At 50.5% G+C, this 14,007-nt stretch overlaps 1 protein-coding gene across 1 annotated transcript in view; it reads left to right on the top strand.

The window, feature by feature from the left end:
• Positions 1–13,766, top strand: part of Arglu1 (Arginine and glutamate rich 1) — a 34,083-nt gene extending 20,317 nt beyond the window's left edge. Inside the window, exons 4-5 of the mRNA XM_077698685.1 lie at positions 2,296–2,379; positions 11,902–13,766. Coding sequence (XP_077554811.1) covers positions 2,296–2,379; positions 11,902–12,066 — 249 coding nt within the window. The 3' untranslated portion in view covers positions 12,067–13,766. The remainder of the gene's footprint in view (positions 1–2,295; positions 2,380–11,901) is intronic.
• Positions 13,767–14,007: the final 241 nt, after the last annotated feature.

The following is a 14,007-nucleotide window of genomic DNA, read 5'->3' as shown; positions in this document are numbered from 1 at the left end:
TTGCGGAAATAAATGTGCACCGCAGCTTTGTGGCTAATTTCTGTGTGCAAAGCTGAAATTTCTCAAAATCTTTTTTGTTTTTATAGGTGGGGCTATCGTTTCTGCGAAAGTCAGCAGTTGCGCTTGACAGTGCAGGGGGGAACTAACTTCCCAATCTGTGCTATGTGCTCTTGTTAGGCTACTTTCATAATTCAGTGTCTCATACTGGGAAAGAGTCTTGTTATTGCTGGCATTCTGGTTGTGTGGTTTCGCATTGACATATTTTTGTTCTTTTCTGGCAGAAAAGAGAAAAAAGTGAATCAATCTTTCAAATAGGTTATGCATATTTCCTCTTTCCGCTTTAATTAACAAACTTTCAAATAGGATTTTTATAATTTTTAAACCCAATAACGTTATTCTGTGAAAGCGTTTTTTTTTCGTGACACTTGTGGGTCCCCCCCCCCCCAAAATGTCGAAAAAAGAGTACAGGTATAATAATGAAGCGATTTTTTTTTCCCATTCATTCCGTAAAAGGGGGTTATAACGTACAGTTTAAAAGCCAAATTCAGCTCTGAAAATTTACGCAAACACATCGCCTGTTTGCAGCAGACAGGATTGTGTCCTGCTTTTGCTGCGATCCTGTGCCGTACTTTTTATTGTAGAAGTTAGTAGCATGATCATCGAAAGAAATACCCTAGTGTGGTGTAACTGTACCAGAAAGAAAATGCAGGTTTGCTAGAAAGTAGGAAGTTCTACTTCCCGGGAAGCTGAGCTGGAGACATAGATGGAAACGAAATGTGGTTGGCAACCACTGGGGCATGGTGTTTGTAAATCGGATGTACAAAGGCATGTTGAGAAAGACAAGGCAGGTCAAAGCTGTGATTAAAACAAAATGTCCGGGAGAATATTTTGTTAGGTTGCATCTGAAATAAGGTGTACAGTTCGTCAAAACCAAATCTGTGCGCTCGGGTGGGTGGAGTTAGAAGGGCAAAAGTCCAGGTCAGTTATGCGACAAAGGCTGGGGGGGAGGAGGGAAGGAGGGGTGGTTGCGCTCCTGTCTGTTTAATAACCCGAGACTTGTTTCTCCCTTGCACGCCAAGTGCCTCTTCCAAGCTCTTTCTCTCTAGGCACAGCCGTCTCGCCGGAAACCCAAGCGTGAGTGTCTGGAATCAATTTGTCATGCAGGGAAGCTGGCTCAACCACAGGCAAGAGAATACGAATACGTCTCTTTCACTCGACCGTTGCACAGAAGGAAAGGGGACTCTAACGAGGGTGGCGGGATAATGGAAGGACGAAAAAAAAAGAGAAATCAAGGCTTACTATATAGCTTGGGAGGAAATGCTGCGAGGTGACGTTCTCTGAGGGGGTGTGCGGGTGTTGCCGGGGGTTGTTTGCACCCCTCGGCGAAATTCTCATAGTTCGGGAGTGCACTCTGAGCGGTGTGTGTGCGAGGACACCGAAAGCAGGGGCGCATACGTGGACTGCTTTCCTTCAGGTATTCTCTGGGTGAGTTCTGGGACTACACTCTTCTTACCATTTAGCCCTGCATCGTGGTACTATGCTTAATGGTTGTAATTTTGCATCGCGTGCCTTAGGGAGGGTGGGCCACTTTTTGTGGCTACTGCTTCTTTTTGCTGAAGATCGTCTTCTTTTAATTACTACAAACAATCATGGCAGCGCAAAACTGTGCAGCAGTCATTCAGGTGTTAAAAAAAAAACAGTGTGGGCATTTCTGCCTTAGTGTTGGCATCCGAGGGCAAATCTGTCAGTGCTAGAAATGTGTGGAGTGGACAATATCAGGGAGAAATCTAGTACATGTTTTGAAGACACTTCCTTGTTATTGTGGCCACCAGTCTACTTTAATGCATGTTGCAAAGAAAAGTGCAGGCATTGCAGCTCGCAATGACAGCATTATCGACGCTGAACCCCTGTTCCAAAATGTCTTTCTTTAGTGTTCACTAAACATGCGACTCGCTTAAAGTACTGTTAGTGAGTCAGTTTTCAAAAATGGCACATTTGGAAATACTTTCTATATGTAAATTTGGTACGTCGAAAGCTGAAATTGAATTGCCTGGACCCAAAGCGGAAACCTAGGCTGTTATGCAGGTTTCCCATGTGCTTGCTGCATAGTTTTGCTGTCGGTATAGCTGCCTCTAGTGCCTAGAAGCTCTGCCTACTTCCCACTTCATTTGCCCTTGCAGCTCTGATGTTTAGTCTCTGGCAAGTTTTCAATGTGCAGCTGCGGTTTGGACCGCATGGCAACTCTGCAGCTGTCAGAGTTCGGCTGTCAACAGTGTTTTGTTGTGGTTTCCGTAGGAGGAGGAGAGAAAACGCCTCCAAGAGCTTGAGCAAACCTTGGCACAAAAAAGCAAGGACTTGGAGGAGGCGCAGCGAAAATTGGTAAGTTGCTGAGATGAAACATCTGCATATCGCGTCTCATTCACTTGTATGACTTGTGAAATGAAATTGTAAAAATCTGAAGAAAAAAAATCGTGGCTGTAACTACAACAGTGTTGAATGGTTTACTGAATTTTGCTTCTGATGTGCACTGTCCAGCCATCAGGGTCTTTAATGCTTTTGCTGCAGTGGGTTCGCCCAATTTTAGGGTCCCACATTGGCGAGCAGTGCTTGATTAGTGTTCTTAGAAAATGTGCGTGAAATCTGCCAAATTATATGAAAACTGGGTTTAAAGTGTCCTTTAAGTGCTTTAGTGGAAAAGATGAGTTTGCTAGCGATTGTTTGGACAATGGTGGCAGTGGACTGTAATCTACTGACCAGTGCTCAGTTGATAAGGGCACAACACTCCAAATGAATTGTGCTCACATAATTCGAGGCACTTTAGATGGCTTTCAACCCGCCGCGGTGGCTCAGTGGCTAAGGCGTTGCGCTGCTGAGCACGAGGTCGCGGGTTCGATTCCCGGACGCGGCAGCCGTTTTTCTGATGGAGGCGTAAAGCAAAAATGCCGGTGTGTACGAGATTTAGGCGCACGTTAAAGATCCCCAGGTGGTCAAAATTAATCCGGAGCCCTCCACTACGGCGCGCCTCATGATACTTGTTGTTGTGATACTTGTTGTTGTGATTGATAGCACTCATTTGTACAATTTTCGTGTTCAAAAAGTATGCACGAACGCCAGACGAGGCATACGTGATCATGCCGTATTCCTAAGGAGAATAATGCCACGCCGGGATGCTTGATAACATGCGGAAGCGACAGCCGAGGTGGCTGTGCTTGATGACAGAGAATATACTACACTGCATTAAATACTTTGTAAACCGCTCCAATGCATTTTTTTTTTTTTTTGATGCGATGGACGTGAATGTTCACATTAGATTCTAGATTTAGGAAGGATGGGGAATACTGCTGTAGTTTGGCCGGGGATGTTTCGTTCCATTCCAGAAACCAAGTCACATTTGTTCAGGAAATACTTGTTTCGTTAAACGCGTCGGTTTTCTTTCCCTATGGGCTCAGGACAGTGTTCAAAAAAACAATTTTTTGGCGAAACTAAAACAAGGGGCCAATCCTGATAGAAGTTCTCTCCCGGCTAAGAAGTAAACAGTATTCCTACAAAGTAAAAGAACCAAGACAACCAGATTACTTATTTTGCAAGTATACATGTCACGATAAGGTGATGTTCGTCTGGAATTAAAAAAAAAACACCACTCCGAACCACCACCGTGCCATAATTTGTGTTGACTGCGGGGGGCCTAATTTTTTTCCCAAGATTCCGTGTGGCTGCATATTATAACCTGGCAAGCACTTGTTGTCACTGAACCTCAAGTGTGCTCCAGTGATAGTCGGTGATATATATAATGATGATACTAAAAAAATTAGGAGCGAAGAGTAAATATACGGCCTCTGTCCGACTAGCGCGGTAAATGCTTAAATCTAGAAATGCTGAAACAGGCCAACGATTCATTATCACAAACGTTTGGTGATTGTTACCTAAAGTAACGTAACTACAACGTAACTGCCTTGTCCGACTGGTCTGTTGATTATAATGAGGTGGCCGTAATATTGTAGCAGAATGCGCAACGCACAAGCGAAAATCAAGCCCTACTACAGCCAATAATGCTGAGCAGGCACTAGTATGCTGCAGTGTTTTCAGAATAAATGCATGTGAAGCAGTAAGACGCCACTCATCGAAGTGCAGCTAGCAATCGCAGAGGCGCCGTAGTGCCGCTGCCGAAATGGCGCGCGCGTGTGGGTCTGTGTACGGGATTGAGTAACGGGGCTGGGGTGGGCGATAACGAACAAAGGAAATGCGGAAGCAGAGTCTGCTTGTTGGTTTATGCGTGTACCGGCAAGATGTGTCTCGCATATACGTTTACAGCGCATGAACGCTCTTTTTTCGTGCAGTGCACGTGCGTGCTTTTCGCTAGTAGATTGTTTATAAAACGCCCAATAATCTTCAGCATAAATGGTTTTGTGTACAATAAGAAACAGTTAAGGCAGTACCTAATATTAACATAAGGTATAAAATCCCCCTATGCTGGTTGCCTAATTCAAAAATGTTTTGATGGAACCCACTAGTCGACGTCACAGTGACTGCTTTGGGGTTCTCTGTCGTGTAAAGCAAATTTAAGCTCCAAGATAATTTAACCAACAGCACGGGAAATTATAAAACAAACTTCCAGTCATGTGCGAAAATTAAACTGCAAGCTAAATTGCCGCAAAGGCAACCGTGCGATCGTTCGCAATACTTCCGACAACCCGCGAGGCCGTAGGGTGTCCTCCTTTGACGTCATGACGGGCGCAACCAATCAGGGGCGTCAAAAGACGAAAAGCGCGCGTCTTTCAAACGGGGCCGCGCTTTTTGCAAGATAAATGCCGCTTGGACTCATGTACGATAAATTTCAATGTGATATTCGGAATCAGCGCGCAAGAAACTATATAACTGTTAATCTAACTCAATTTTTTTGGAAAGCGCTTCAGCTAAAGGGACACTGAAGTGAATTTGTCAAGCTCCCATTTTTGCTTGCACTGTGTAGACTGGCTCAAATTAACACACTATTCATCGTTTATCCGGTTGATAAATCGGTAATTATTTTACAAAGCGCGAAAGAAGAAAAACTACTATGCGCGGTTTGCGGCGGCCGCACCAACTAAAGGCTGTGACGTCAGGAGGGGGGGGGGCACCGTGATTGGACGATGCCCAAGGTTAGCAATCAAACAAGTTTCGGTTTCGGTTTCGGTTCTGTAAAACAACATGCTTGACATCTGATGGCGTTGTTGGATGGGCATTCTAGATATCTCAGTTATCGCCGTACCGCGCTTCTGCCATGTTGTCGGCTGTGAAATGTCTAAGATAAACCTCCCAGGGCGGCTTAGAATCGTAGAAATCACTAGACGCGGCCTACGCAGCGGATGAACGCCCTCCGCGTCACCGCAGACTCTCAAATGCCATGCGCTTTTCCCGCATATTCGGAGCTTGCCTCACTCAAAAGCTAGTTCGCACCAGGCCAAGGGTGTGCTAATTCAGGCCTGGGCTCACTGCCCGCAAGCAGTCAGTGCTTGTGGCAACAGCACGCCAACGAGAACTCGCTGGCGCGTCATGGTCAGTATGCGCGCGTTCTGCGATCTCGCTCGTGGAGCAGTGAACGTTACGGCCCAAAAATGGTGAACTCAGTTCAGAAAACATCGGCCGCATACCAAAAAATCAACTTACAAAAAAAATACATGTACCCTCGGGGATTCGAACTTGCGACTTTCAAAACAGATTCCAGCGCCTCAGACCACTAGGCCACGAGCCGGCACTGGCTGGGTTTGGATATACAAGGTTTATAATGTATGACCAGTTTACACTTTTATTTATTTTAAGCATTTTAAGTACTTTATGTGACTATTTGTTGTATATCACTCCTGCAGTAAGTGTCCCCCAAACTTTCACAATATCTCACGTCTAGCAATTGCATTTCTTTGACGGAAAAGTGTTCGCAGATGTGCGGTTGTGCTGCTGATCGCTGTGCTCGTTTACCCAGCGCAAAAAGTGCTTCCTGCTCCCTGGTTTTGCGCTGTACGGTAAAAGTTTCAGTTGATTTTATTTTCTTAGTACCTATATTGACTTCGCTGACTCTTCTCCCGCCTTCAATTGGCCTTAGATTTTCCTACTAGCGTAAAGTCAGCGAAGCGTCGCATGTGCACTTGTGCAGCGCTTGTGTGGAGTGACCCGGACTCTGAGTTTGACACAGTGTACAAACTAACAAAGTAAGGAAAGGCACATTCTTTCATTCACAAAGGTGTTGTGGCTTAGTTTCAATTGAGCGAGCGAATAGCGACAACCCTGACGACCCGTCGGCGGCCGGCGGACGAAACGCTGGGCCGACTGACTCGATCGGTAGGTCGGCTGGTCGGCGAACCGTGCAGTAGCGCAGCCATTTTCCAGCTCATCTCCTGCTGACGTCACACGAAAACGCCACAGAAAATGGGCGAGCGTAAAGAGAGGAGGACAGCATTTTCGAATTGATTTTTCTACTAAATAAATTCGCGTAAACGCGGCCAGAGTGGTCGAAACAATGCCTACGTACTCCGAACTACAATTTGCGCTAGTAATCCCGCAATGTTTACAAATCACTTCAGTGTCCCTTTAAGCAGCAAGGTGCCGATGACAATTGCGGAGCCTCATGAGACTGGGTACAAGCCTGCCTGCCGTGCCAGCGTTCAAAAGTCCAACGGCATTCCGTTCCCCCTGCCAAGCCATTCCTCAGGCCCGATGAATGCTTTTCTGTCATTCACGTTGACCTCGTTGCGCCCCTACCCCCTTGACAAGGTTACCAGTACAATCAGCGGTCCTGGTACTGGCTCGTGAGCAGTTCCACTGGACACAGATGGAACGCCGACTCAGCAGCTGGGCGGCAGCTCGTTCTGGCCACGTATGAACGCTGACATTCGAGACTGGGTACAAGCCTGCCTGCCGTGCCAGCGTTCAAAAGTCCAACGGCATTTCGTTCCCCCTGCCAAGCCATTCCTCAGGCCCGATGAATGCTTTTCTGTCATTCACGTTGACCTCGTTGCGCCCCTACCCCCTTGACAAGGTTACCGGTACAATCAGCGGTCCTGGTACTGGCTCGTGAGCAGTTCCACGGGACACAGATGGAACGCCGACTCAGCATCTGGGCGGCAGCTCGTTCTGGCCACGTATGAACGCTGACATTCAAGACTGGGTACAAGCCTGCCTGCCGTGCCAGCGTTCAAAAGTCCAACGGCATTCCGTTCCCCCTGCCAAGCCATTCCTCAGGCCCGATGAATGCTTTTCTGTCATTCACGTTGACCTCGTTGGGCCCCTACCCCCTTGACAAGGTTACCGGTACAATCAGCGGTCGTGGTACTGGCTCGTGAGCAGTTCCACGGGACACAGATGGAACGCCGACTCAGCAGCTGGGCGGCAGCTCGTTCTGGCCACGTATGAACGCTGACATTCGAGACTGGGTACAAGCCTGCCTGCCGTGCCAGCGTTCAAAAGTCCAACGGCATTCCGTTCCCCCTGCCAAGCCATTCCTCAGGCCCGATGAATGCTTTTCTGTCATTCACGTTGACCTCGTTGGGCCCCTACCCCCTTGACAAGGTTACCGGTACAATCAGCGGTCGTGGTACTGGCTCGTGAGCAGTTCCACGGGACACAGATGGAACGCCGACTCAGCAGCTGGGCGGCAGCTCGTTCTGGCCACGTATGAACGCTGACATTCGAGACTGGGTACAAGCCTGCCTGCCGTGCCAGCGTTCAAAAGTCCAACGGCATTCCGTTCCCCCTGCCAAGCCATTCCTCAGGCCCGATGAATGCTTTTCTGTCATTCACGTTGACCTCGTTGGGCCCCTACCCCCTTGACAAGGTTACCGGTACAATCAGCGGTCCTGGTACTGGCTTGTGAGCAGTTCCACGGGACACAGATGGAACGCCGACTCAGCAGCTGGGCGGCAGCTCGTTCTGGCCGCGTATGAACGCTGACATTCGAGGCTGGGTACAAGCCTGCCTGCCGTGCCAGCGTTCAAAAGTCCAACGGCATTCCGTTCCCCCTGCCAAGCCATTCCTCAGGCCCGATGAATGCTTTTCTGTCATTCACGTTGACCTCGTTGCGCCCCTACCCCCTTGACAAGGTTACCAGTACAATCAGCGGTCCTGGTACTGGCTCGTGAGCAGTTCCACTGGACACAGATGGAACGCCGACTCAGCAGCTGGGCGGCAGCTCGTTCTGGCCACGTATGAACGCTGACATTCGAGACTGGGTACAAGCCTGCCTGCCGTGCCAGCGTTCAAAAGTCCAACGGCATTCCGTTCCCCCTGCCAAGCCATTCCTCAGGCCCGATGAATGCTTTTCTGTCATTCACGTTGACCTCGTTGGCCCCTACCCCCTTGACAAGGTTACCGGTACAATCAGCGGTCCTGGTACTGGCTCGTGAGCAGTTCCACGGGACACAGATGGAACGCTGACTCTGCAGCTGGGCGGCCGCTCGTTCTGGCCACGTATGAACGCTGACATTCGAGACTGGGTACAAGCCTGCCTGCCGTGCCAGCGTTCAAAAGTCCAACGGCATTCCGTTCCCCCTGCCAAGCCATTCCTCAGGCCCGATGAATGCTTTTCTGTCATTCACGTTGACCTCGTTGGCCCCTACCCCCGTGACAGGGTTAACGGTACAATCAGCGGTCCTGGTACTGGCTCGTGAGCAGTTCCACGGGACACAGATGGAACGCTGACTCTGCAGCTGGGCGGCCGCTCGTTCTGGCCACGTATGAACGCTGACATTCGAGACTGGGTACAAGCCTGCCTGCCGTGCCAGCGTTCAAAAGTCCAACGGCATTCCGTTCCCCCTGCCAAGCCATTCCTCAGGCCCGATGAATGCTTTTCTGTCATTCACGTTGACCTCGTTGGGCCCCTACCCCCTTGACAAGGTTACCGGTACAATCAGCGGTCCTGGTACTGGCTCGTGAGCAGTTCCACGGGACACAGATGGAACGCTGACTCTGCAGCTGGGCGGCAGCTCGTTCTGGCCACGTATGAACGCTGACATTCGAGACTGGGTACAAGCCTGCCTGCCGTGCCAGCGTTCAAAAGTCCAACGGCATTTCGTTCCCCCTGCCAAGCCATTCCTCAGGCCCGATGAATGCTTTTCTGTCATTCACGTTGACCTCGTTGCGCCCCTACCCCCTTGACAAGGTTACCGGTACAATCAGCGGTCCTGGTACTGGTTCGTGAGCAGTTCCACGGGACACAGATGGAACGCCGACTCAGCATCTGGGCGGCAGCTCGTTCTGGCCACGTATGAACGCTGACATTCAAGACTGGGTACAAGCCTGCCTGCCGTGCCAGCGTTCAAAAGTCCAACGGCATTTCGTTCCCCCTGCCAAGCCATTCCTCAGGCCCGATGAATGCTTTTCTGTCATTCACGTTGACCTCGTTGCGCCCCTACCCCCTTGACAAGGTTACCGGTACAATCAGCGGTCCTGGTACTGGCTCGTGAGCAGTTCCACGGGACACAGATGGAACGCCGACTCAGCATCTGGGCGGCAGCTCGTTCTGGCCACGTATGAACGCTGACATTCAAGACTGGGTACAAGCCTGCCTGCCGTGCCAGCGTTCAAAAGTCCAACGGCATTCCGTTCCCCCTGCCAAGCCATTCCTCAGGCCCGATGAATGCTTTTCTGTCATTCACGTTGACCTCGTTGGGCCCCTACCTCCTTGACAAGGTTACCGGTACAATCAGCGGTCCTGGTACTGGCTCGTGAGCAGTTCCACGGGACACAGATGGAACGCTGACTCAGCAGCTGGGCGGCAGCTCGTTCTGGCCACGTATGAACGCTGACATTCGAGACTGGGTAGAAGCCTGCCTGCCGTGCCAGCGTTCAAAAGTCCAACGGCATTCCGTTCCCCCTGCCAAGCCATTCCTCAGGCCCGATGAATGCTTTTCTGTCATTCACGTTGACCTCGTTGGGCCCCTACCCCCTTGACAAGGTTACCGGTACAATCAGCGGTCCTGGTACTGGCTTGTGAGCAGTTCCACGGGACACAGATGGAACGCCGACTCAGCAGCTGGGCGGCAGCTCGTTCTGGCCGCGTATGAACGCTGACATTCGAGGCTGGGTACAAGCCTGCCTGCCGTGCCAGCGTTCAAAAGTCCAACGGCATTCCGTTCCCCCTGCCAAGCCATTCCTCAGGCCCGATGAATGCTTTTCTGTCATTCACGGTGACCTCGTTGGGCCCCTACCCCCTCGACGAGGTTACCAGTACAATCAGCGGTCGTGGTACTGGCTCGTGAGCAGTTCCACGGGACACAGATGGAACGCCGACTCAGCAGCTGGGCGGCAGCTCGTTCTGGCCACGTATGAACGCTGACATTCGAGACTGGGTACAAGCCTGCCTGCCGTGCCAGCGTTCAAAAGTCCAACGGCATTCCGTTCCCCCAGCCAAGCCATTCCTCAGGCCCGATGAATGCTTTTCTGTCATTCACGTTGACCTCGTTGGGCCCCTACCCCCTTGACAAGGTTACCGGTACAATCAGCGGTCCTGGTACTGGCTCGTGAGCAGTTCCACGGGACACAGATGGAACGCTGACTCTGCAGCTGGGCGGCAGCTCGTTCTGGCCACGTATGAACGCTGACATTCGAGACTGGGTACAAGCCTGCCTGCCGTGCCAGCGTTCAAAAGTCCAACGGCATTCCGTTCCCCCTGCCAAGCCATTCCTCAGGCCCGATGAATGCTTTTCTGTCATTCACGTTGACCTCGTTGGCCCCTACCCCCTTGACAAGGTTAACGGTACAATCAGCGGTCCTGGTACTGGCTCGTGAGCAGTTCCACTAGACACAGATGGAACGCTGACTCTGCAGCTGGGCGGCCGCTCGTTCTGGCCACGTATGAACGCTGACATTCGAGACTGGGTACAAGCCTGCCTGCCGTGCCAGCGTTCAAAAGTCCAACGGCATTCCGTTCCCCCTGCCAAGCCATTCCTCAGGCCCGATGAATGCTTTTCTGTCATTCACGTTGACCTCGTTGGGCCCCTACCCCCTTGACAAGGTTACCGGTACAATCAGCGGTCCTGGTACTGGCTCGTGAGCAGTTCCACGGGACACAGATGGAACGCTGACTCTGCAGCTGGGCGGCCGCTCGTTCTGGCCACGTATGAACGCTGACATTCGAGACTGGGTACAAGCCTGCCTGCCGTGCCAGCGTTCAAAAGTCCAACGGCATTCCGTTCCCCCTGCCAAGCCATTCCTCAGGCCCGATGAATGCTTTTCTGTCATTCACGTTGACCTCGTTGGCCCCTACCCCCTTGACAAGGTTAACGGTACAATCAGCGGTCCTGGTACTGGCTCGTGAGCAGTTCCACTAGACACAGATGGAATGCTGACTCAGCATCTGGGCGGCCACTCGTTCTGGCCGGGCCTACATGACCTAAATAAATGTAGGAAGCCTCATCATCATCACCAACCGAGTCTGCTTCCTACACGCTAATTTCGTATCGAATCGGCAGTACAAGTGCAACGGCTTGGTGCCAGTATGTTGGCAGTGGTGTCATTTCAGGGAATGTGCAGTGGGATGGCGGCCGAGAGCTTGGTGAACCTCTAGGCAAAGCTACTTGGCACTGATGATAGAAATGTCCGTGTTGGTGGGGTCTTGTGACAAGTCTGGGGTGACATCTCGGAGGGCTTGACCAAAAAGCTTGGCTTTTGACTGCCTATTTGGGGGCGCCAAATAATTCAAAAATGTTGAATACCTGGGTTAGTATCAAAGCGAATAACAAGTACAAAGCAATGCAATTACTCTGTCCTGCTATGTATTGGTGTACAGAAATTGTGGCAGTCAATGGCACCCGCACCTCCTGGCATCACCCTCGCTGACAACTGTTTGTAGGAATCCGGGTTTTGCGGCTTTATTTGCTTAGAGCTTCCAGTTAGAATGTGCAGTACTCACCAAGTGTGGTGGCTTTGCAGGCGGAAGAGCGGCTGGCCATGGTGGAAGAGCGTCGGCGAATCGACGATGCCCGGCGGGAGCTGGAGCAGGAGCAGGAGAAGAAAATGCGCCTGGATCAGCAGGTGATCCTGAACAAGGGACGCGTGCGCCCCAAGCTCTCCTTCTCCCTCAAGCCCACCGTCTGAGACGAGACGACGGCAGCCCAAACTCTCCTCCTCACTAGCACCGCCGCTGTGCGACCTTTCCGACACACCATCTTGCCACCCATTGCCATCCCACCAGGTGCATTGCCTCTGGACTGCACGAGCATTGGGTGCCACCGTGGTGCCTTGCTGCACGAGGTGGAATGGTGTTTTGCGCTCCGCTTGCCTTTTATGCCACCCGGAAGAGAGAAGTTTAGCTTACTTTTCCCTGTGTGAGATTTACCTGCCCTGAAAGGGACAGTGCCGCAGTGAATACCACCGGTTGTTTGCGCAAACTACTCTCAGTGGGTGCCGCATTTTTGTGAACCTTTGTTTCTTCGAGCAGCAACAGTGTGAGGTATTTCTGGCCGACCGCTTAGGGTCCTCGCCAAAATTGGCAGGTGTTTGAAGGGAGCTACTGTGCTTCTATTTAATGACGTGCGCGTGAACTGTAAGATTGTGTGCATGCATGTGAGAAAGGTCTTTCCGTGGCTTTTATCATGATATGTGAAGGGCACTTTGTGCAGAGAGCTGTAATGCATTAGTATTTAAAGGCCTGGATCTGGGGACTAGGCTGTTAGCGCCACTATCTCTTACAACTGTAAGTTCGGCTCTTAGAACTGGCGAGTTGTCATGTTCAATACTGCATGAGCAAAAAATGTTGAACCTGAATTCGGTGTTTTCGTGGAGCATGGATACGGATCCCTACTTTATCTTGTCATTGTACTTGATATGAACAAACATTTTCAGGATGGGGTATTTGTGTCGGCCAACAGCGTCCATGCCTTTCTCTGCTAATTGTTATGAAGCGCCCGTGCTTCACGTTATAAAACAGCAGTTTTTATGACTGATGTTTTGGCAACGAGCTACACAAGATGAACTTCTCCACCGAAACAAATATCTCACCATTTAACATGGACAGCAGTGCTGCTTGCGTACTTTGCAGTGCACGCATTAGGAACACTGAAACATGTGGCAATGCTGATTCTTAGGAGTACAGTTTGTATATAGTGCCACCTGTACATATGAAAACTTTGTACTCCTGTTGAGTCGAAAGTCGTGTTTTCTTCCACGATAGACTAGTGGAAAAACTGTTGCCTTTGCCAAGGTGTAGGTTTATGCCGGATCTGTTTGTGGAGAACAAGCCAGTCTGTTAGAGGAGCGGTGTACATGCATTTTGCCTTTGAACATCTTGGTGCGTGTCAGTCACAGTTGTGCTAGGCTAAGTGTAGCTCTTTCCTGGATTTGGTTGGGGCTCTGAAGTTGGCTATCGAGTGCGTTTAGCAACTGGGGATTTGGCCGCTCTGGAAAAGGCTAGGTGTCCGTACTGTTGGCTTGAGCGCAGCTGAGCTTCTGGGAGTTGGGTAGCACAGTGCCAGATCTACTGCGCCGATGCCCTTGGTAAGTATTGTGGAATTGCCCAAAGTGGTAGAACAACCTTCTGCTTGCGGGAACGAGCAGTCTCTTCATGGTGGGACCTGCCCATCATGTCCAGTCTACTTGGGGGAAGGGGGGGGGGGGAGCTAATTTAGATTGAGAACAGCCTCTGTAGTAGTCGGAAGAAAACCATGTTCATGAGGTCTCTGGAGACTTTTGAAATAGTAGAGGCCAAGATCTCATGTTCAGTGCTGCTTTTCTTTTTGTTTGTACTGCAATGTAAATTGCACACACTTCAGGATTAATAAATGCTTTCGCACCCAGTGTTTACAGTGTTGTAACGCTGTCCAGTAGTGGTAGTGAACCCACCTGTGACACCCACCGTGGTGGCTCAGTGGCTAAGGCTTTGTGCTGCTGAGCACGAGGACGCGGGGTCAATTCCTGGCCACAGTGGCCGCTTTTCTGATGGAGGCGAAAAGCAAAAACGTCGTCGTGTTAAAGGAGCCATGAAGACAAAACGCAAGTTTGGTTCATTCAAAAGATTGTGAGGTCGCGGGTTCGATTCCC

Source organism: Haemaphysalis longicornis, unplaced genomic scaffold (genome assembly GCF_048455015.1).
Source record: "Haemaphysalis longicornis isolate Haplotype H1 unplaced genomic scaffold, Haemaphysalis longicornis Haplotype H1 scaffold_2, whole genome shotgun sequence".
NCBI classification, from domain to species: Eukaryota; Metazoa; Arthropoda; class Arachnida; order Ixodida; family Ixodidae; genus Haemaphysalis; species Haemaphysalis longicornis.
The sequence above is the reverse complement of the archived record's forward strand: the minus strand, read 5'-3'. Positions and strand labels throughout refer to the sequence as shown.